The following is a 24,024-nucleotide window of genomic DNA, read 5'->3' as shown; positions in this document are numbered from 1 at the left end:
AATTTTCGTGCTACCGAACTGTTTATTTTGGGAAATATCGAAAATATTACACCGCCGAAAATTTCCGGTTTAACAGCATCCAAGTTTTCCTGTATTGTACAGTTGGACCACACATCCAGCTTCACAAGTTTCAGTTCATTGTTTGATGATATGGTATTTCACATGGTGGTGGAGTTCCCACGGATGCGGAAAACTGAGTCCGACTGGGTCTCACCCGAATCCTGCTCATTCACACAGTTTTTAACTGTTTAGAATGACAGTCATTTGGTTCAACACTAAAGTACAGGTGAGAAGAAACAGAAAGGTGACAAACCTCCGAGACGCCGTCGTCTTCCACTCCTCTTTGCTGAAGTTGGGGCTGTGTCCCCTTTCAGCTTAAAGTATGAAATGGTGAATCCACAATAATGCAGGCCAGCTTTCAGTTGCAGGATGTTGATGTCTTTATTTCTGAGCAAGTCAATGTTCACAACTACAGTTCCACTGATGTCCTTCAGTACAGTTTCCCAGTGTGAAGAGTCTAGAAGCCAAATCAAAGAATAACAATCAAAATACCCAGAAAATCAGGGGAGAATGAAATGGAAGACTCCACTGCAGCTGTACTAATGGTTGACTCATATGATGGTGAATACACACCTACGCACCTTCCCACACATGCTCTCTAAGCTGGAAAGTTACACTCTGGCGCAGACCTATACTTCTCGCCACCCGTGACCACCATCAGTTTGCGGATGGCGCCTAGTCGATGCATGGCTAGTGGTATCTGATATAGCCACAAGCTATGCATCGCCACACGTAACTGATGGTAGCGGTCGTGAGAAGAAGTGTCCTGTTCCAGAGTGTAACTATTCAGCTTAGAGAGAGCTTTCGGGGAGGCATGTATTTACTGCCACCTTGCCAGGTGCGCCCTTACGGCCATATCCGTCCACCATCAAGGAAAACTGAAGAAAAGGTATTCGGCCACACGTTTTTACTTCTTTGTTTCTCGTCACCCGCGCCCAATCGCCCATACGATTCAGGAGTCTGGGAGAAAAAAAACTGTGCTGCACTGTGCATGTGGAAACCAGCACATGCACATGTGCACCCTGGCCTGGCCTGCGCGACACATGATGCGAGGTCGCTAGTGTTGTACGCGAGACTGATTTACCGTGTACTGACTAACTAGTTAGCAACTAGTACGTGGTAGGAGCTTCTGTGCACATACAGCTCGATTGCGCAACAAAAACTGCATGCAGTGTACTGTACTGTGTAGCATACACAGCATGCATGGCATGCGTGGGCCGAAACTTGAAAAAGATCCGCACACTGGTAGTCAGTACATGGTGAGTCAGTCTCGCGTACAACGCTAGCGACCTCCCATCATGTGTCGCGCAGGCCAGGCCAGTGTGCACATGTGCACGTGCTGGTCCCTAACTTTGGATGCTATTTTACATGGTGTAAAGGTCGATTTTAGCATAACTTAGTAATTTTTTCATTTTTCAGTCATTTTCTAATTTTTCCACCTCTCGCATACGATTTTAGATTTTCGGGTGACGAGAAACATAAAAACGTGTGGCCTTACTATTACAAGTAGTGCCCTTGATCAAATCATACACGCTTTAAAGGCACCGGTTATGCATTGTACCTCATGCGCAAAACACAATGGATTGAATATATCTCTTTATACAGGTCAGACCTCGCTATAACGACCCCCGCTATAACATAAACCTCACTATAACGTACAAATGTGAATGTCCCTGCCGAAACCGCATCACTTCTGTACAAAATTTCCTCGCTAAAACATAATCCGCTATAGCGTAATGTTCGCTATAACGCACTGTTTGCTGGGTCCCGGGCGAACGGAGACCTCAGCATAACGTAAAAACTCGTATAAAAATGACTATGTACACGGCATGCATGCCTTCTCGCGACGAATTCGAGACTGAGCCGTCCACCTCGGAAGCAGGGAGTAGTAAAATACCGGTATTTTACTACTCCCATTACTTTTTATACTATAGGCTCTAATCTTGTCACATCACGACTCACATGTACAAGTACACACACTACAATGGCTCTTGTCGCCCCTTTGCTGACAAGCCTGTACACATGTACACATCTTTGCTAGTCATCATCATACTTGTATGTAAAACAGTACAGTTGTAATCAGTAAGTGAAGAGTGTCATTTTGACATACATATTGCATATTGGTGTGCCCAACTCACTATAACATAAACCTCGCTATAACATAATTACTCCCATCCCCCAGAGATTACGTTATAGCGAGGTCTGACCTGTACATACATGTGTGCCTAAACTGACTCAATCTGCATACAAAACTGTTTCGTCCTTTGTGGACTCTTCATGCCTAAAAGTTGATATTGCTGCCATACCGACTCAGCGTTCCTCCCGGAAAGGTTGTTGACTCTACGGTAAAATTGCATCTCAACTTGATGGTACTTCAAAAGTAGGTCCAGTACATAGTTGCAATTTCAAATTTGGACTTCACGGAGAATTTCAGTTTTTAGGAAATTAGAGGCCACATGCCACGTACTGCTCTTTTCTCTCCGAAACTCAACACTTGCAAGCCAGATATGAAAGAAAGAAAAAATCATCAGTCACACCACCGGGACTCGAACCAGGGACCTTGCTATTCGCGAGCAATGCTCTAACCAACCGAGCTACAGTATGACTCTTATCCACGGTGATGGTAAATCTATCCTTCTTCGATCAATCCACATCTGGCTTGCATCATACTGGCAACTCACACCAATCAAGAGGGCCCTCGGCCATTCGCTTGATATCATGGGGAGCGCATCAAACTATGTCCACTGCGAGCAAATACAAAATTGCAATTTCAAATTTGGACTTCACGGAGAACGTAGAAAGGAAAAGGACATAAGGATACGAGTTAAGAGTAACTCTCCATCACTGTAACTGGATACTATATACAGTCAGAAAGTGCAATAACTAGGCACACAACTGACAAGAGTACTGAGACATTCGACTCTTAACTCGTATCCTTATGTCCTTTTCCTTTCTACATTTATTTATGGCTCAACATCCGAGTTTCACGGAGAATTTCAAAGTTTTTAGGAAATTAGAGGCCACATGCCACGTACTGCTCTTTTCTCTCCGAAACTCAACACTTGCAAGCCAGATATGAAAGAAAGAAAAAATCATCAGTCACACCGCCGGGACTCGAACCAGGGACCTTTTTCTTTCTTTCATATCTGGCTTGCAAGTGTTGAGTTTCGGAGAGAAAAGAGCAGTACGTGGCATGTGGCCTCTAATTTCCTAAAAACAGTACATAGTTAGCTACTGTATGCAGTCTGTGACAGTCTGTGACAGTCTGTGACATGGGCTATGAGTTAATTTGTGACAGTCTGTGACATGGGCTATGAGTTAGTTTGTGACCAGTCTGTGACATGGGCTATGAGTTAGTTTGTGACAGTCTGTGACATGGGCTATGAGTTAGTTTGTGACAGTCTGTGACATGGGCTATGAGTTAATTTGTGACAGTCTGTGACATGGGCTATGAGTTAGTTTGTGACAGTCTGTGACATGGGCTATGAGTTAGTTTGTGACAGTCTGTGACATGGGCTATGAGTTAGTTTGTGACAGTCTGTGACATGGGCTATGAGTTAGTTTGTGACAGTCTGTGACATGGGCTATGAGTTAGTTTGTGACAGTCTGTGACATGGGCTATGAGTTAGTTTGTGACCAGTCTGTGACATGGGCTATGAGTTAGTCTGTGACATTCTGTGACATGGGCTATGAGTTAGTCTGTGACATTCTGTGACAGTCTGTGACATGGGCTATGAGTTAGTCTGTGACATGGGCTATGAGTTAGTCTGTGACATGGGCTATGAGTTAGTCTGTGACATGGGCTATGAGTTAGTCTGTGACATGGGCTATGAGTTAGTCTGTGACATGGGCTATGAGTTAGTCTGTGACATGGGCTATGAGTTAGTCTGTGACATGGGGTATGAGTTAGTCTGTGACATGGGCTATGAGTTTGGTGATTTGTGTGGATTGTGACAATCGAATCTCCACTGCATAAGCAGCCTAGTGTAAAATGGGAAACCTTTGCTGGAGATTTTTAAAATTCAGCCGTAGTATTTTCGCAACCATCACACATTCACAAACATGAATCACTGCGAACTGGTTTGTCAATTGACTGATATCACTTCATTTAAAATAATTTTTTTCCGTAGCATCAGAGCATCTGGAAATCAACACAAGCCGCTAGTTGTGAGTGTGTAAAGAATAAAAAAATGCAAAACACACCGGTACCTTCAATCACTGTTTCTATTCCTTTGCTACATGGCGTCAGTTATCACACAAGATATAGGGAGTATGGACATCATTGCATATCATGCTGCCATAGTGGTGACATCATTACCAATAATTATAGTGAGTGGCGTCACCACTGCTCACAATACAGAAGTATTCAGGTCACTGCCAGAAACAGTACAGAGGTTTTGCAGAGCGAACGTTTGCAGTTTTGAACGCGAAAGTTGCAGGAAACGCGAAACAAACTTTTGCAGTATTTTTTTGCGCATCGCGGACCGATGGGGCACGGTGAGCCACCCTCAATCCTCATAGTACGGCGCTTGATCTCTACTCTTGGCTTGGTCCGCGGGTGCTAGCTTTCCCAAGATGTGGCAGCCCGTGTTGTTTCATCTACGGAACCGTCTCCGATCTCCTGCCTGCTCGTCTTCTCAGAGTCACATACATCAATGATGGATTTTTGGAATTATTTCAGGTTTTGATGCGCCGGATTACGGCACAAGCCAACCCGTTGGTCTGCGAATCTCTGGCTGTGGACAACGCAGTCAAGGCGCTCTCGTCTCAGAGTGCCGCCACTCGCAACAAACAAATAATCGGATGAAGATCACTTCTCAAACAAGCGCGAGTGCACACGTACTTTCTTGGATCAGGGAGCGAAAATATTGCAAAACAGAAATTTTACGCGAACGTTCGAAATAATTTTTGCAAGCCGGAATGTGAAAAATCATTGCGAACTTTCACTCTGCAAAACCTCTCTCTCGTACCTTCCTCCAGTAAGCCGGTGTCCCATTGCTGCGGCAGCTTAAACACCTGGACGTGTTGATTGGGTGACAGTTTGGACGAAACCATTGCCGCAACCAGGGCAGCCTTCATGTTGTCAGCCTCCTCACGGCCGGTACTCGTAAGAATCAGTGCATCCGTCTGCTGAGATTCTACATCAACACAGAAAAGGCAAGAAAGCACAAGACAGCACTAGTCGATTTTGAGTTTAGTTGTTTGCTGGGTGCCGGATGAGTTTGATGCGCAGAACATGGATTGTGTCAGGTACTCTCTTGTCAGTTCCTTTCATAGCTGGTCCCTTACTTTCACGCAGTGATCTCTGGCCGTTAATTGCCGTCATTTCGTTATGAAGAAGAAATAGAACAATAAAAAAGCCGACACATTCTCATCGTCTAATTCTTATCGGCTTGAAGTGGCTACAAGTCAAAGATCATAGCCAATGCTGGCGCCATTGCTACTATACATGTTTTTTGGCACATTGACAATGACAAGGGTAATACAAGTACGATAAAACAATATCAAGTCTGAAGGACTAAAAAGGAAAGCATCCGATGTGAAGAAAAGGAAGAACTGTCTGTCACCACCAGTAGTCAGTACTCAAATCAGGGACCACGGACCTTGGCCATAGGCCAGTTCTGCTCTAGCCACTGCGCTGCATGGATGGTTTAGCTGTCACCCAAGCAGCACTGACTGTTCAACATGTTCTTCACACTTCAAAACTCAAGCTTCCTGTGAAACTAAACAGGCTGGTGGGACGCAGCCCTCGCTGTACACACATACTTCACGTACAAACTAGTACGCGGGATCCCCAATGCATCAACTATTTATAGGTCCGAGGGACTGAAAAGCAATCTGTTGATCAATCAATTAATGTCATCAAAAAGGTGTCAGCAGCACTTGACAGTACCTTTCTGCAATGAACTAATGAACGTATCAGATGGATCAGTAGTGAAGTCTTCTTTGGGAAGAATATCCAGATCGAAATTCATTGGAAAGTCAGAAGTGTTGAGTTGGTACCGAAATTGAGTGAATTGGTTGTCAGAGTGTTGTGTCACATCACAAGTAAGCAATATAATCCCCTTGTACTCTTCTGCTGCTTCTGGAGTATCTGAAGATGAAACAAATTCAAAATAAAATAATCATGGTTAACACGCATGCACTCGCTATTGCAGACCAGTGGAGAGCACACATTATGGAGGATTCATGGAGTGCTGGGCAACCGAATCTGGCATGTGATAATCATGTAGGATAGTCCACGCACGAGGTGCAGCCCATGAAATGGGCACCCATGAACTGGGCGGAGTGTGGACGGCCTGTATGATAGTGTGTATGTATGTTCACGCACAAAGTGCAGCCCATGAGATGGGCGTCCATGAAATGGACGGAGTGTGGACGGCCCACGCACGAAGTGCAATGCCCGTTAGGAGGCAGGAGTGTGGGAGTATGAGTGTGATGGCCGAAGGCCGTGATAATTGCCAGATGAGAGGAGATAGCTGGCCCAGCACTCCTGTTTATTTTTGTCTTGTGTGAATTATGATACCTGTGTTGAATCAAGGATATCAATATTATTCATAGATGGGAAGAGGTGGGTGGGTGAGAAAGGAACAAACCGGTGTTCTTCTCACGACCCAAGCAAAGCAAGTATGAAATTGCAATGTGGCCAGCGCGAAGTATGGTGTATGCGTTAGGGCCTTTTCACACTAGGTAAAAAACGCCGTATAAGTGACATTTTCATGAAAATCGTCACGACAATGGGTGGAAAATGGCGCACGTGCCTTTTACGACAAGCGAGGACCCCTGTAGAAAGTGCCATTCTTCCGTTTTCACATTCGTGAAGAGTTTTTTGTTGTGGCCGTCGTGTTGGTCGAGCGTTTCCTCAACTCTCCTGAACAATGCCTTTGGTTCACTTCAACGATGAGTTAGAACAAAAATTGATCGAGCTGTGGGGCGAGCAGCAGCGGAGGAAAGGCGGTCAGATGATCAAAAGAAAAGTGAGGGAGATGGAGGTGGTGCAGGCTCTCAACAAGTATGCTGTGCAACTATATGGGGAGAAGAACGAGCATGAGTTCTCGCTCAAGGTTGTCAGCAATAAAATCGACCTCAAGTCGAAGGCGAGAGATTTCTACAAGAAGTACACAGCTTCAACCCAAACCGGAGCAGCTGTAGGTGCTGGTTGTGGTGGCAATCCAGGCAATTTAGATCTCGCAGCTGCAGGTGCCAAGTGGGGCAACTTCAAGCTGTGGCACAAAGCGTTTTCGGACGTACCAAGCTATGGGCCCATTAGCTCATCGAGCTCAGCGCAGGTGCTGTCTGTTCCTGCATCACCTGTTCGTCCGTGAGATCAACGCCAAAAGTCTTCTTCGCCGCCTATCATCACGAACAGGAGGCATTCTTCAACAAAGAAGTGAAAAGGGATTTTTTGTTTCTCCTTCGCCTTCTCGATCGAGCGATCATGAATCCAAAATTTCTTGAAATTCTTGTGCGGATGTAACTTCAAACTTTTCCCGTCGGCAGTGACGTAACGTAGGCTGTCACCATGGGGAATCCCCTGAAAATGTTTCATGACGTTCTCAAAGTCAAGCAGTGTGAAAAGCAGCCCAAACAAACCTGGTACATGATGTCGCGAGCACTCATGTTCTTTTACCTAGTGTGAAAAGGCCCTTACGGGTTCAAGCTCCGATGTGTGCTGCAGCCGCATATTGCCGGTTGGCTGGCGAGTTCAGGTGAGTTCCGGCGTACGCATGTTACATGCCATCACAGCGTGCATGTACGTGTTACTTGACATGCATCAATGAATAGCGTGGGATCTGCGGGCTCTTTGGAAGCCGCTGGAGCGCGTGTGAAGTGGTGGCTTGTGCAATGTGTTAACCTACATTACCGCAAGCTCTAATGTACTATAATGATGGTGGTATGGTATAGTTCGCAGTCGGCATAACGGATGTACTGACTCTGCATGAAATGAAAATGTTGAATTTCATTTTTAATTTACATGTTCGGTTAACGTAGGAGTTAACCATTGTTAACAGTTACGTACCATTGCTTCGCTGTTGGCCTTTATAACGAGTTGCATGACCCTCCTTACGTGTGTGCACGATCTTGCTCTCTCTACATACTGCTGTGTATCATAGACATCACATGCCCACGCTCTGCACATGCGCTGATTTCCTGTGCGCACAACAGAGCTTGCTGTCTTTCCAGTTTCCTTGCCTGCAGTCAGCTTTCAAATTCTGACCCACCCTCCTCATCCCATTTCTTACTCTTACACTACACTCCACATATTTTGAAACACACGGATGCGGGCACTCCTCTGTAACTGGCCTCTCGCACACTACTATTAACCTCGCATGGGTCATAAACCGCTCCTGCTCAACGCAAGCCGACCCACCACCTCGCATGGGTCACAAACCGCTTTTGCTCAGCGCAGGCCAACCCACTTTGTCATATACAGCTCCTGCCCTCGGTAGGCCGACCACACAATTCGTTTACGCACACTTAATTGAGGCCAGCTACTCTGCCCGACATTTCCATTCTTCCAAACTCACTCTCTTGTCTTTTGGTGTGTCGCGTTCTGCACCCGTGTGTATCTACTCTATACTCTAGCATGGGGAGTAGAATGTTAATGGATCTTTTAAAATTTCCAATGTCCCTTGAGCCCCTTCTCCCTTGAATCTGTTCAGCTAGCCCCCACCCGTTACTAAGTTAGTTGCTGTCAATACTTATGATAAGAACGTTTCAAAATGCGATAAATAAAACAATTATTGATGCCGACACATATATAAATACCATGAAAGAATAATGAAATGAAAAATGTATTTAAACAACCGGCGAGGAGACAACAATTTTAAAACCGCAATTAATAAGATGAGCTGAATCGACATGTCTATACCGTGATGAGCTGAATCGACGTGTTTTATTCGTGCAGTGTCAAACGATGGAACACAATTTGCGGTCTAAGTTCACATGGCCGACATAGTTCTAAACTCGTCCTGTATAAAATATGCATACTGTGGAACCGTCTCCCACCCGCTATAACATCACTCACGTCTCTTCCTCTGTTTCGTCAAACTTTTCGCAAACACTTGCAACAATACGCTTTTCATACTGCGGGAATCCCTCTTCCTTAACCTCTATAACTAATTCTTATGATTTTGCACTCATTACCACAATACTGTTGTACTTCCCAATCCGTTGCTCCCAAAAATGGCAACTTTGTCCGGTACACCCTATCCTTGGTCATGTACATGTACATACAATTATCCCTTCACTGTGCATAGTTCGAAACTCCCCCCCTCCCTTCCCCCCCCCCCCCCCCCCACACACATGCACAATGGTTGCCTCTTTGCTTTGTCATATCACAGCCATTCAACGCGGTGAACCCCTTGATAGGCGATTTGCCTTTGGGTCATCCTAATAAAGTTATTATTATAAGAAAAATTAAATTAAGGGCAACACTACGATAATGATAACGTGCTTTCAGCATATGAACTATGCATAAACACGGTAAACACATGTCGATTCAGCTCATCTTATTGATTGCGGTTTTGAAAAATGTATAAAAAATGATGCACAAACAAACGTCTTTCTTCGATGGTAATCAGTAAACCTACTTGGAATGGTGATCACAGGAGACCAACAAATATTTTATGTGCTCAAACAGTGCTACACTTCATGATTGTAGGTTAGAAATATACAATTCATTGTTTCATGGTATTATGTCCATATCAATTGTTCTATTTGTCGCATTGTTAAAACGCCTTTCTCCGAAACGCTTGTTAGAATGTTCTAGCTAAGTTATTGCTGCAGCCAGATGTGTACAGCCCATATGTTTCACTTGTGCTACATGCAAACTACTACCTCCGACAAGCGAAATTTGGCCCGTTTTTTTAGTTCAAATCACTCAAAATAACTCACCCTTTACAATCAAAAATAAAGATGGACTCACCAAAATACCACTTGTTATCAGTGTTATTGCTCGACAAGGATGTTTGAGAGATCTGTTGCTCTGAATTACTCTCCTCTGATTTGCAGATTGCAGCTTCTTGTGGAAAGGAATTGTCGCTGTCGTCAGCCGAAGGTGCGACTAGAGCGGATTCAGTTCCAGCAATACCCTCTGCTGTGATCGCTCTGCAAATCTCGATGTCACTTCTGTGTGCTATGCTCGAGCCACGGTGTCGAGGGTGGTCATTTCCGCCGTCACTCTCCAGAATTCGGTGATAAGAATTGTTCAACACCTCTACACGCACATGGACTCCAACGGTTTCGGCTGGGTATTCTCGTAAACAGTCCAAAATTGTCAGCAGAAATTCCTGGCGATTTTCCTTAGACGCATCACGCGCGCGAGCGAGCGAGAGAGAGAGAGAGAGAGAGAGAGGGAGAGAGAGAGGGAGAGAGAGACAGAGAGAGAGACAGAGAGAGAGAGAGAGAGACAGAGAGAGAGAGAGAGACAGAGAGAGAGACACAGAGAGAGAGAGAGAGACGTAGAGAGAGACAGATAGAGAGAGACAGAGAGACAGACAGAGATAAAGAGACAGACAGAGAGACAGACAGACAGAGAGAGAGAGAGAGCAAAATAAACAAACAAAAAGCGCCAAGTTTTGCTTGTCGGAGGTAGCATATTTTTCAATATCAATTTTGGAGATGTTGCTAACTCAAACTAAGAACATGAAAAAAGAACTTACCTGTGCCTTCACTAGCTGTACCGGGGCTGACATCTACCTTGCTTGCAACTGGTGGTGCTGTACCAGATGAAGCCGTTTCAGAATATGACACTTGGGCCTTTTCAGTAACTTTAGACACGGGATTCCAGGACACTGGCTCCCTGCAGTCCGTTTTCTTATCATCGGCTTGCTCCAAATGCTCGTGTCTCTTGGCTAGAGGAGAAGTACCACCAGCTGCTGCATTGTTGTCAACATTATCTGAACCAAGCAGACCGCACAGCAGCAATACAAGCAGCAGTCACTTTCATAGCACTGACCCGACACCAAGGATGAAATCACAGACAGGGATGTAACACCACCGGGTCAACTGATCGAGTGTTGCTTGGATAGTATCACCAATGCATGGGTTGAGCTAGAACCAAAGCACCCAAACAAGAGGCTACGAGGGAAAGGTACTGTATTCTGGGCCTGGTTGATATTCCATTGGGTCAAAGCCCTGGTTTCTTCCCTTTCAGGGGCATTGGTATTCATCGTAAACATATAGCTACCACGTAAAACAACACTTGACAAAACAGTTAAGAGTTATTTCTGGGATAGAACTGTGTTACTTTCATAAGCAAAAAGCTCCACTGCTTGAAGAATACACAATGCATAAATGTAGAGTTTTGCCACACAACAAGGAGAGAGGAGAAAACTTCGTTGCAAAATCCCGAGTTTCACGCTTGTAACACGAGTCCTCATGTGAAACTGCAAAACTCAGAATTTTCTCTTCGAAGTAAAACGGATCATTCTCCTCTCTCCTGCTGTACGAGTCTTATGATCTTCATGCATGACAGTGCTAATTTCGTTCACACTACCTTTTTCATCCAGATGAATAGGACTCCTGTAACCAGACTGGCCGCAAGTTTGTAATGCATCGTTCGACTTGGAAGTGCTTGTGTCACTTTGTCTTTGTCCCTGTGTAGAAGGAACTTCGCGGTTTTCGTAGGTAAATGCAGCAGCAGTGTGTGCGTCATCGTGACGATCGTCATCCTGGTCACGCAGACCCCCAGGTTCAGCAGGCACGGAATGCTGTGTCTGCGGCCACACTCCAGCAAGTCCGCGCGTGTGCTGCAGTTGATCTTGCCGAGCAAGTCTCTCTTCCTGAAATATCCTCTCCCGTTCTTGCGCATTCCACCTTTCATCAACACCTGAACAAAATACAGTCATCCTGGTGTCACCTGGAGGTTGTAATACTCAACCTTACTTTACAGCAAATGTTGACTAGCCTAGTATACAGATGATCCTTTAAACGAAATTTGACACCGAATGTGTCAGTAGATTCCTGATATAACGAACACCATGGTGCAGGAGAATTGGGGCTGCGAAACCGAAGTTCGTCATACAAGAAACGCACTCGCACTACATAAACAGCAAATCATGACTGCCATGTGGCCCATGACTGTATGAGCGCACTTGGTTTACTAAAAAGGGTCCATTTTGCTAAAAAGGGTCTGCTAAAAAGGGTCCATTTTGTATGGGTTCAAACAACGGTTCACTATAATTATCATCACGAAATTTGTTATAATGCGAGATAGTTATAAGTGGATTCGACTGTATTATTTTAATCTAGGTTTATATTCACATTTCACAATAGCGAGAGTTCCCGGATTACCTAGAGTGCTCAACACTACAAGGATGGAGCATTAACACAACGGCAGAAGAGAACAGAGACAACCGGCTAGGTCATTGTTGTAACACTGCATTTCATGCACATAGCAAAGCCAAGGCAATCCTCAGACAACTGATAACCTGAGTAGGGTCCAAATTTATACCCAGGCAGGTAGCAAAGCAAAGCGCGCAAAGGTAGCAAAGCGCGGCACTAGTGTGACATTTTAAGTTAGTGAGACATGGTGCGGATGGTGTCAGTTTTTACATGGGAGGTGAAAAGGAGGGAGAGAAGGAGAGGTGACAGTCAAGTTACAGTGACAGCAGGCATGCCCTGGGCCTAGTGGTGGCAGGCAGGTGACTAAGTCACACCAGTGCCGTAGCGCGAGAGGTAGAACTTATTCTGGTGTCGAAATTTTGATACCTATTTTGATTTTTTGTTGAGGGGTGTGGCTGAGTCAGCGCAGATGATCTGGACCCTTTCTGCTAAGCAAAGGCAACACCTTTTTGTGATGTTGTAGGTCTTTGCGCTGGTGACGATGGACAACCTAATGTCGTACTCTTTATCCTGGTCCTCCAGTGCCCACAAGTGCTTCGACACCTGTGTGCTTTTGCAGTACTATTCGTACCTCATAGTCGTGAGGTGGTTGCCATATCGCGTCTTGAACAGTGTTTTGCAAAGCCCGAAGTATCACTTCTCCTCTCCTGAGCTCCGTGTCGTGACGGCCGCTTGGTAGACCACCCTCTCCTGCAAACACCAGCCTTCCAAAGGGCAAGAGGGTTACGGTCGGCAGTTGCATTTCTCTGCCGGTTTCCGCACGTCAGCCTGGGCCAGCACCTTCTGTTTGTGTCCCTTGATTACGCAGGCCATATTGGGCATGCACGAGAGTAGCTGACCTCGACCGTGTTTTTGTTGAAAAAATTTACTAAGAGGTGACGATGCCGGGAAGCGCTTTCGGACTAGTTTCAGGGACCTCTGGCCGATACTGGTAGACACGGATTTGCTGAATGGCGGGTTGTACCAGATTATGTTTCTCTTCCTCTCTTGGCTCTTCTTAGCCCGGCCGCCATTGTCGAATGTGAGTACGGCTGGGAAGCCATTCCGCAGCGTGAGGTCGATAGGATAATGCATGCCAGAAAATCCTTATTATTCACAAGGTATGGGCCAAGAAGAACAGAGAAGATTTACTTGACGTTATGATGTGGAGCTTTGATGGCACGGAAGTGTGCCAACTGGTAGGAGCGTTCCTGCTGAAGTGTCTTGCCGATATGTTCGGCGCCGGCAGCATAGGCCTGTACCGCGATGATGGCTTCGCAGTATTAAAGTACATGATGGGGCACAAGGCAGACTCCATCCGCAAAACTATCATGAAGCTGTTCAGAGACTCGAGGTTGAGAATCACAATCAGAACAAACCAGAGGACGGTCAAGTTCCTTGACATTACCTTCAACCTCGTAAGTGGCCGCTACGAGCCGTACCGAAAACCGAACGACGCACCGAGATACATCAAAACTGAGTCGCACTACCTAGCGATAATCATGCAGAAATTGACGGAAACGATTAACAAGCGAGTGTCAAGCAAACAGAAGGTGCTGGCCCAGGCCGACGTGCGGAAACCGGCAGAGAAATGCACTGCCGAGCGTAACCCACTTGCCCTTTGGAAGGCTGGTGTTTGCAGGAGAGGGTGGTCTACCAAGCGGCCGTCACGACACGGAGCTCAGGAGAGGAGAAGTGATACTTCGGGCTTTGCGAGACACTGTTCAAGACGCGCTATGGCAACCACCTCACGACTATGAGGTACGAAAAGTACTGCAAAGGCACGCAGGTGTCGAAGCACTTGTGGGCACTGGAGGACCAGGATAAAGAGTACAACATTAAATGATCCATTGTCACCAGCGCAAAGACCTACAACATCACAAAACGGTGTGGCCTGTGCTTAGCAGAAAGGGTCCAGATCATCCATGCTGACTCAGCCACACTCCTCAACAAAAAATCAAAATAGGTATCAAAATTTCGACACCAGAATAAGTTCTACCTCTCGCACTACGGCACTGGTGTGACTTAGTCACCTGCCTGCCACCACTAGGCCCAGGGCATGTCTGCCGTCACTGTAACTTGACTGTCACCTCTCCTTCTCTCCCTCCTTTTCACCTCCCATGTAAAAAACTGACACCATCCGCACCATGTCTCAATAACTTGAAATGTCACACTAATGTCGCACTTTGCTACGCTTTGCTTTGCTACCTGCCTGGGTATACATTTGGACCTAGATGATGTACAGGTTATCAGTTGCCTGAGGATTGCCTTAGCTTTGCTATGTGCATGGAACGCAGTGTTACAACAATGACCTAGCCGGTTGTCTCTGTTCTCTTCTAGCTTGGTAGGTTTATATTAATTAGTTTGAAAGAGGTGAAACGGGAAAAGTCTGAAAAACTCTCTGACTACCATTCGATCCAGGAGCTTTCGTTATAGGACCGTGATACTCTAGCCACTAACTTCGGCTATCTTGTAGGCGTAGTCCCTGCAGAGACAGTTCAACAGTATCTTTAGACTTCCAAACTCACGCTTCCTGTAAATCACACAGGCTGGTATAAGCCGCCCCCACTGTACCTACACATTTCATGTGCAAACTAACATATGGAGAGCCCCAAAACATTTTATGGGGCTCTCCACGTGCTAGTTTGGACATCTAGTTAGTTTGTAAGTGGGTAAATGGGAAAAAGTCTGAAGAGCAAATGAAGAGGTAGAATGCAAAATCCGCTAAGCGACAGGTGTGAGAAAATCATACTTGTTCCTGCCTTGCGAGGGTGGCCTTGGGTGAGCTTGCACCCAAGGCGGGTAGGTGGCTTATACGGCATGCCGTACGCGCATCGCGGTTGCGAATGCTTGCGTGGGGCCCCGCGCGAGAGCCCGGCAGTGCGTACAACTTTAGCGGAGCTCGTATGAGACTTAGCCGGTTTTGGCGTGTCCGCGGACGGCATCTCCATGCGGAAGATGCGGCTCTGTGACATGTAGGTTAACTACGGTTTGCGCAACGCAAACCAACATATTTTTAAAATCTGACTGGAACCATTTCAAAACTGGAACCCAAATTTGGATTGAGATTAAACCGCACATAAAATGAATACTTTTGGCCATTACCTGAAAAGCGATGGCATGGGTTTTGCATTCCAGCTCTTGAAAATTGGATTTGACCAGGAGATACACATGTATGAAATAATGTTTAAGTGACAACAACCATGCGTTCTTGTGAAGCTGGACTATTTTTAAGGGGCCCAAGGTTGTCATGATGTGACGGTCTGATTGATGAAGACTGAAGTAATGATGGAAGTCAAGAACCAACCCATAGTTGAAGATTTTTAGGTTCCTGGACTCTGCTGCATATTAGTTTCATACATTACCACAATGGTCCTAGCCACTAATTCTCCCAGCTGCACTATTATCAATCATGCACATGTAGGACTAAGGTTGTGTAAAAAGCCTATCCTAGTATCGTGTAACAGACTCTTGTTGCCGCCCTGCTCTATCATCTCATCAAAGCCAGTTACCATAGTCAAAGCTGTAAACCTAACAAACTGCCAATACGCTTCACCACGAACATGCATATTTAACATCCCATAGAACGTGCTAGATCCAAAACAATAAAGTTCCTTACTGGCTCCTGGGTCATGAGGATTGTAGCCGTACTGGCCTCTTGATGATGGATGTTGACGATTTCCAACGAGCATGGGATCAAACCGTTGTGCTGCAGTGCACACCCACAAAACACCACACAGTATATTATAGTGAAATAAGTGAGGAGTTATAACTTGTCCACAAAGGTAGCTAGTTATATCTAAATACTCCTCTAAAAAGATGTCCCCCGCACACTCCATATTAACCTGTCCAAGTGTTAAAGGGGAAGTTAAGGCTAAAATCAAATTTTCACCAGTTGTAGTCTTCGGGGTGCTGAGTCGAATGGTCTTGGTCCGAGGAAGCTGAGATGCTCTCTTCCTTCTTTAATCCCAATCGAACTCGCGCACTTCTACTGGGTGACTGCGCCCTACTAGATGGGGATTCGTATGCACAATGTCACTAAAAGCGCCATGTCGTTCTTATAAAAGCACGGATGAAAACTGCTAATTCAGACATATCACTGTCATACCCTGCAGCACTGTCACTTGGCTCTGTTCATACATCCACCTATTCACGAGTGAAGAAGTAACAGTTAGTTGGATTTCATGGACCAGCATGGTGCATGAATGCAGAACAGACGCATTCTTCATCCCACAATTATGTGTCAGTGATATGCTATTCAAACTTTTCAATTAACGTACAGGGTGTGGACTGCACCGTATCATGTGCCATGCTAGATTCAACTGCTTAAAACACTCACCAGGAACATACGCACCAGGAACATACGCACCAGGAACATACACAAGTCCACTCCGGCTATGAAAAGGTCCAGTGGTAATTGACTCTATGCCACTGGGTCCAGCTGGAAAGAAAGTTGTATGGCCCATGCGATCTGTAAATCCCTTTGGCTGTCGCAAGTCTTCTCTGAATTGTCTCTCTGTAACACACAGAAAAACGGAAGGGAGATTCATCAGAGAAAACCTGTGACCACAATATACTCATTCCTACAAGATTGCTTTCATAAACATCCTGTACCTACGTTGATGGTATGATGCTCGGAATGACCAAGACGCCCAGGGTGGCCAGGACACCCGGGATAACCAGGATGTGAGGGGTGGCCAACCGGGATGACCAGGATGCCCGGGGTGGCCAGGATGCCCGGGGTGGCCAGGACACCCGGGATGACCAGGATACCCGGGATAACCAAGATGCCCGGGATGACCAGGATGCCCGGGGTGGCCAGGACACCCGGAATGACCAGGATGCCCAAGGTGGCCAGGACACCCGTGATGACCAGGATACCCGGGATAACCAGGATGCCCGGAATGACCAGGATGCCCGGGGTGGCCAGGACACACGGGATGACCAGGATTTGATATTGTACATGACTGTACATGACTGTAGATATTGCATTCACTATCCCTAGTGTGGCATGCATGTACATGTACATGTAAACTCATACCTCGTTTTTCTACAAATCCATGTATCTCCAGACACTGGGGTGAATAATGGAGTGTGATGGTGGCCCTGGCAGTGGTGAGGCCCATTAAGCTCAGCCGACGAGAGGTCTCGGCTTCATAGCTCGGTGGATGCACCAAAGGGAGATCGGGTGGGGAGAATTAAATTGTAGAAAAAGACCAACAAAAGTAAATGAAAAGATCGAATATTTTATCCGGACCCCGAAGGTATGGGCACTTTGGTCTACTGGGCACCCTTTCGGCGAGTTTCAGCGGAAATATTACTACTCCCTTGGCATTTTGTGTGGACATAGTGACATCATTATGCCGTATCTACGGCCTTTCCCCATCAAAATGTATGTGATTCGGAGTTATGGACAATTCAAAGTTGCAGGCAGTGGTCGGTCCCAGACTGCCCGGATAAACGAGGTATGAGTGTACAGTTGACTCATGACAAGACGAACACCATTGTGCAGGAGAATTTGTTCTTTATAGCCGAAGTTAGAGCAATCTGGCATGGTATAGCTCGACCTGGCTTCAGAGAACACACTGCACGAAACTGTAGTGTCTGCATGATTTAATGAGGAACACTGGAAGGTACATGGAGGGTAGACATTTTGGTACAGAGTATATTTTCGTAACAGAGGAAAACAAAAATCATATTCCAGAAACACTCGTACTTACCTTGCTGTGTTACTCTGCTGCACAGTGATGCATATACATCCGTATAGCATTTTTCCAGAGCCCTATCAAAATGATTGTAGACATTTTCACCTTGGCGCAGGATCTCATTCAGCAACAGCTCAACCTGTTATACATGCACAGAACAAAACAGTTCATCGGTTGTCAATGTTCTGGCCCTAACATTGTGGCCAGTGGCCAAAGACAGACAAATTATAGTGACTTCACCACATACCTCATATTTTGAAGTATGTTAGTCGAATACCCCAAAGGATCCAATAATACACAATGCACGCAAGACAAGAAGAAGTAACGGTGGTATCGGCAGTAACAGTGACAGTGGAAGAAGCAGCAGCACCACCACCATCTACGACCACAGCAGCAGGAGCAGTAGCAGTATCAATAGTAGTTCCAGCAGCCAAAACAACAAGACCACAAATGAAGCAAGATACAGCAAAATTAGAGGAGGTACTGGAACAAAAAAGAGGTTTAGTCCCACGTAATCCGTGTTTACTTTACGTGTGTGTACCATGTGATACTCAGTGACCCACGTACAGGCATTTTTTGATTCCCGACATACCGTGTGTGGAGATATTACACTTTCACCACCTGAAAGTGTTAGAAGCTATTAATATTTACACAACCCAGCCGTGACCTTTGTGTAAACAAAAGAAAAATGTAATATCTTTAAATTTTAAATTTATTATTCTCTCAAGTTGTTTACTGACACCCCTGATCCCACTAGTTAATGTAGTGTCCATTTGGCGTTTGTCTTTACACAGTGTATGTGTGTGTGTGTTAAGTTCCTCTTGTCTCACTTCTCTTTCTCTCTTCCCTTTTTCTTATCTCCCCTTGTGCATAAATTCTTCGCTAAATTTATCACCTAGTTGTAATGGTTACCACCCTTGTGATGCTACTTACCCCTATGTGTCATTGGTTCTGGTTGCTTTTATTTCATTTGAAGAGAATGCCCGAAAACTGGTTCATAAATTTCGGAGTCCTTATTGATGATAATTATGATGGTAAAGAATAGCTTTTCTCGCTCCACATATACTGGCATACACAGAGACATAGACAGCAATAGCGACAACACACAAAGTGAAGGGTAGTTGGCCGCAGCCAGATGTGAACCGGATAACGAGTGAGGTATGGAAGCAAGCAAGGACTGAGAACAGAGTGTCTCAGATAGAATAGTCGTGCCAGTGGATAGCAGAAATAGGCCATGATGCAGAACCACTTGGGAGTGTCAGATTAATTTTCCTGGACCGAGCCAGCCGGGAAAACCCCTCGCGCCGACGGACGCATTTGTGAGGGAAAAAACCGGGTGTATATCCCCAATGGCGATTAGGCATCATGTAGGCATGGCAAGCACATCACGGCAAACAGTGATAAAAAGCATTGATAATATGCACAGAAATAAAGGGTAGGAGGGCAGGGACACTGGTGAGACTCAAAACTGAGTGAAGAAGTCAGGAAAAGAAGCGACAACAAAGAACACACCAGATGCCATATTTGCAACTGAAAATATTTCGCGAGAAATACAACGAGATTTGTAGTTTTCTTTCCCTGATAAGCTTCCTGTCTCCAAGAAAGTTATTTAACGAAAAATTCACCGAAGGATGTACCCAGAGTGCTGACAGTGCTCAACACCACAAAGGCAGAGCGTAATACACAACAGAACAACAAGGACAATCAAGGCTTGTTTGCTGCTACTTTAAGTTTCATGCTCACGGAATCATCAGGCAACAGTTGCCTGATGATTCCGTGAGCATGAAACTTAAAGTAGCAGCAAACAAGCCTTGATTGTCCTTGTTGTTCTGTTGTTTAACGAAAAATTCATTAACGTTTTTCCTCAATGGTCGTCAGTAAATTCACATCAAATAGTGATTGAGAGATCAAACCAATATTATTATGTGTTCAAACTGTGCTACATTGTCCTGATTGAAAGTTGCAAAATTTACAATTTCAAAAAGGTGCAAGGGCGATTATATTATTGCACAGTTTGAATACAATCATCATGATATTGATTTGATCTCTTAATCACAATTCGATGTAAATTCACTAACGACCATCGACAGACACATTCATGAACTATTCTTCAAGAAAGGTGTTCGCTCCCCATACCGGAGCTCGCGCTTTTCTGCCGACTTGACCTGAAACTTAAAAGGCGTGAGCTCCGGTGTGGGGAGCGAACACCTTTCTTATAAAATCATCGGTGAAGTCACTAGCACTGTCTCGACTTCTTTAAATATATTTTTATTTGATTAGTTCATCACGGTATTACCGAGTTCTAGCCACATCATAATAGTGGGAGGGGGGGGGGGGGCAGGGGAAACAGTTACCCCGTAACCCATTTTCCAAGAATGTTCTTGCCATGCAAAATGCAACGCAGGGATGAATTTATCCTGTATCGCATCGCAGTTTGCGATGCAAAATCAATCAACTGCTACTCAAAAGTCACCGTGACTCGCAGAAAATTGCGATACATAAAGACTATCCATGCCTAGCCTGTGCTGTCAAGTAACATGCATACAGTGCAGTATATGTTGTGCAGGCACTCTCAATCTGCGTGTACATGTATGATTCAGTCATTTTTTTGCAAATGGGCTTTCAGGCATCAATCTCAAGAAGGACAATGTGGTAAACACCCAACCTTCAGAGAAAAATGCTAATCAAAATCAAAGACTGCTACACAATTGTGATTTTGTATAGCAGAAACTGCTATGCAAAAATATGACAATAAATTCATCCCTGCAACGTATGAGAGCAAATTCCAGACTTCGCTCCAGACAAGTGTGCCTTTATGAACCCTTTGTTAGTGACTATTGACTGCATTTTCATTGAACTGCCTTATAGATGGCGCCACATTCTCACGGGGGGGGGGCTGTGCCCCCTACCCGCCTTTGGCTAGAACACTGGTATTATGTTAGCATCAATCGTTGTATTCATACAATGGAACTAGTCAATCCTTCCTTGTGGTTGACTGTACAATGACTTAATCAATGCATGTCAATTGACCAATCTATACAAACCAGCGTCAACACACAACAGTGCCAATCGCTTATGATATAGATATGTGCTTGTTCAACGGTGCACAAACATTCTTAAATAGTTTGTGCACAACAGTACTTTATCTATATCATAAGGGACTGAAACATTCAAAGAACATTCATGATTTTTACTCAAGGGATAACACAACATTTTACCTGTATCTCAGCACGTAGCGATGAATATTCTGTTGAATCAAAGAAACGTGTCAGGGAGGCACCTGCTCGCCTCATGTCCTGAAGTATGGGGGCGATTGAAGAGATATGTTTGATTAAGAATATATCATTGTGTACCAGAATACGACACCAGATTGTTCTTGATTCTCTTCCTGCTGCTGTCTGTGGTATTGGTGGTGGTGGTGATGTTGGTGGTGGTGGTGATGTTGGTGGTGGTGCAGCTGTTGCAATTGGTCGGTTAGCTGCCGATTGTGGTGGTACTATAGGCAAACAAGACAAACACAAGTGAAACATGGCCAGCAATCGAGGACATCTGAGAGTTGTCATTTTTGGACTCCTCCGAGGTGTGATTTTTGGCGTGCCGGGCCAAGCACAAGGAAGCCATCTGCCAGAAAAATGAAGAAAATGGTCGTTGTTTGATCCTTTGGTGTAGACTTTGTAGCTAGTAGAAGGAAGTTGCTGTTTGGAGCAGAAACGCTGAAATTGACTATTTTCTGCATGTACTCATGTACTCAGGCATGCAGTCTCACTCGTATTTTAGCTCTTTTTCTGGAATGGTGGCTGCTCTGCGCCCCTTGGTAAACATTTCCTGCGCTCGTGGAGCAGCTGAAAAGGACCACTGGTATGTCTGGTTCCTGGTTTGAAAGTGGAGAGTCGACTTTTGTGCCTTGAAAAAGGAGTAGAGAGTGGTAAAGGTACGTCTGTAGCTCATTTTGAGTGCTCCTCGTACAATTTTGATCGTGATAGAAATTCTCAGACCAAAGATGATGGTCGTACAGTTTTCTTGTGGATTTGTTAGTTGTTTCGTCTCGTATCTATGTCAGTATCCGTAGTATCGTGATGGTGAAGTGGAGAGGGTGATTTTCTTCCTCTGGGCTTGGTTCGGCCAACTTTGCTTCATCCTTGTTGAAAAAAATTCGACGGGGTTCGCGTACCAGGCAGGTCAAGAACAAGGAGTCGTACAACTCCCTGGTCAAGAACCACCTTTCCGCTTCCGTGGGACGCCACCACCCCATGATCAGGCGTCAGATACGGCTCCTAAACGGTGGGGGAGGATAGATCAGATCCACCAACCAGAGGCCAAAGGCCTCGATCCCATTTGCCACATCCATGTATTACTCATGCCAGGCCACGAGTTCCCAATTAACTGTGGGTCGCAGCACGGTTGGAAAAAATCCTTCCGCTTCCAAGCAGGACTTGAACCGTGATGCTGAAAAAAAGGTCGATTAGCATAATTATGTTGATTTTGAATGTACGTGATGACATGCGATTGCTGGCTATGGTTAAAAAGAACAAAAGAAGGTCCTTCACTCTCTGCCTCATGGAAATTTGCTGCTAAAGATGCCGAGAGAGAGAGAGAGAGAGAGAGAGAGAGAGAGAGAGAGAGAGAGAGAGAGAGAGAGAGAGAGAGAGAGAGAGAGAGAGAGAGAGAGAGAGAGAGAGAGAGAGAGAGAGAGAGAGAGAGAGAGAGAGAGAGAGAGAGAGAGAGAGAGAGAGAGAGAGAGAGAGAGAGAGAGAGAGAGAGAGAGAGAGAGAGAGACAGACACAGAGAGAGACAGAGAGAGAGACAGAGGCAGAGACAGAGACAGAGAGAGAGAGAAAGACAGAGAGAGAGAGACAGAGAGAGAGAGAGACAGAGAGAGACAGACAGAGAGAAAGACAGAGAGAGAGAGAGAGAGAGAGAGAGAGAGAGAGAGAGAGAGAGAGAGAGAGAGAGAGAGAGAGAGAGAGAGAGAGAGAGAGAGAGAGAGAGAGAGAGAGAGAGAGAGAGAGAGAGAGAGAGAGAGAGAGAGAGAGAGAGAGAGAGAGAGAGAGAGAGAGAGAGAGAGAGAGAGAGAGAAAGACAGAGAAAGAAAGACAGAGACAGAGAGTAGGTAAATCGAGACGGCAACAGGCATGCATATCTGCATTAAGCGAAGACTGCATGCGCAGTGTGGTTCCAAGTGTCAGCCACCCCTTATAGGATAATGCATGGCAGGGAGGGTCTTATGGCTCGTTTCTCCGGCTTATGCCTAAAGAGACCATGCAGGTTGACACTGAGTGTGTTATATAATTTGAGAACGAGATCTGTCTCGTCATCTAGGAGACGACCAATCACCTGTGTTCTACCAAGGGCCTGATCAGTGCTTTAACTTTAAGCCTTAAATCTTGCACAATCAAAACTTCACTACTCTTTGCTGATGCATTCAGGGGCTTGGACTAGTTTAAAGTCCGCTCAATTGTACTTCGAAGTAATTTTACAACTCTTTGATGACACGTTCTGGGCCTTGGATTAGTTTGAAGGACGCGGGATGTGCTCTAAAGAGGAAGATCTCAAAAATATTTCTCCCACTTGGCAACACAAAATTGGCCGACAGTATTATAATGATGGCATAAAGGCCAAACCAAACATAGAGATCTAACATTCCAAAACGTCTTACTGTGTTTGTGATGTGTGGATGGTGCTCTGGTATATTGCTGTCTAGTATTTCCCTCTTGCGGGTCTTACAGTAGGTGTAATTCAGGATGCACGTCTTTATTTATTATATTTTTTATTGGCAGTGATGGTGAGGCCTGGACAGCTCGTCCGACCGTGGGTCTCGGAGTCAACACTGGGCAGACCCCCCAGGAGGGGGGGGGGGGGGAGGGGGTAGCTCAGGAGACAAGGGTTGGAGCCAGCGCGATCATAGTATGTAATGCATACGCAGAAGTAATAT

The 24,024-nt window shown here is 45.4% G+C and overlaps 1 protein-coding gene across 1 annotated transcript in view; it reads right to left on the bottom strand.

The window, feature by feature from the left end:
- The window catches only part of LOC135827111 (uncharacterized), a 34,726-nt gene continuing 10,702 nt past the window's right edge, over positions 1-24,024 (bottom strand). Inside the window, exons 4-12 of the mRNA XM_065339636.1 lie at positions 21,311-21,588; positions 18,108-18,231; positions 16,727-16,903; positions 16,007-16,096; positions 11,561-11,893; positions 10,725-10,961; positions 5,954-6,154; positions 5,031-5,198; positions 1-517 (exon numbers count right to left, since the gene is read on the bottom strand). Of these exons, the coding sequence (XP_065195708.1) occupies positions 276-517; positions 5,031-5,198; positions 5,954-6,154; positions 10,725-10,961; positions 11,561-11,893; positions 16,007-16,096; positions 16,727-16,903; positions 18,108-18,231; positions 21,311-21,588 (1,850 nt within the window). The 3' untranslated portion in view covers positions 1-275. The remainder of the gene's footprint in view (positions 518-5,030; positions 5,199-5,953; positions 6,155-10,724; positions 10,962-11,560; positions 11,894-16,006; positions 16,097-16,726; positions 16,904-18,107; positions 18,232-21,310; positions 21,589-24,024) is intronic.

Source organism: Sycon ciliatum, chromosome 1, assembly GCF_964019385.1.
Source record: "Sycon ciliatum chromosome 1, ocSycCili1.1, whole genome shotgun sequence".
NCBI classification, from domain to species: Eukaryota; Metazoa; Porifera; class Calcarea; order Leucosolenida; family Sycettidae; genus Sycon; species Sycon ciliatum.
This window is presented reverse-complemented; position numbering and strand designations above follow the sequence as displayed.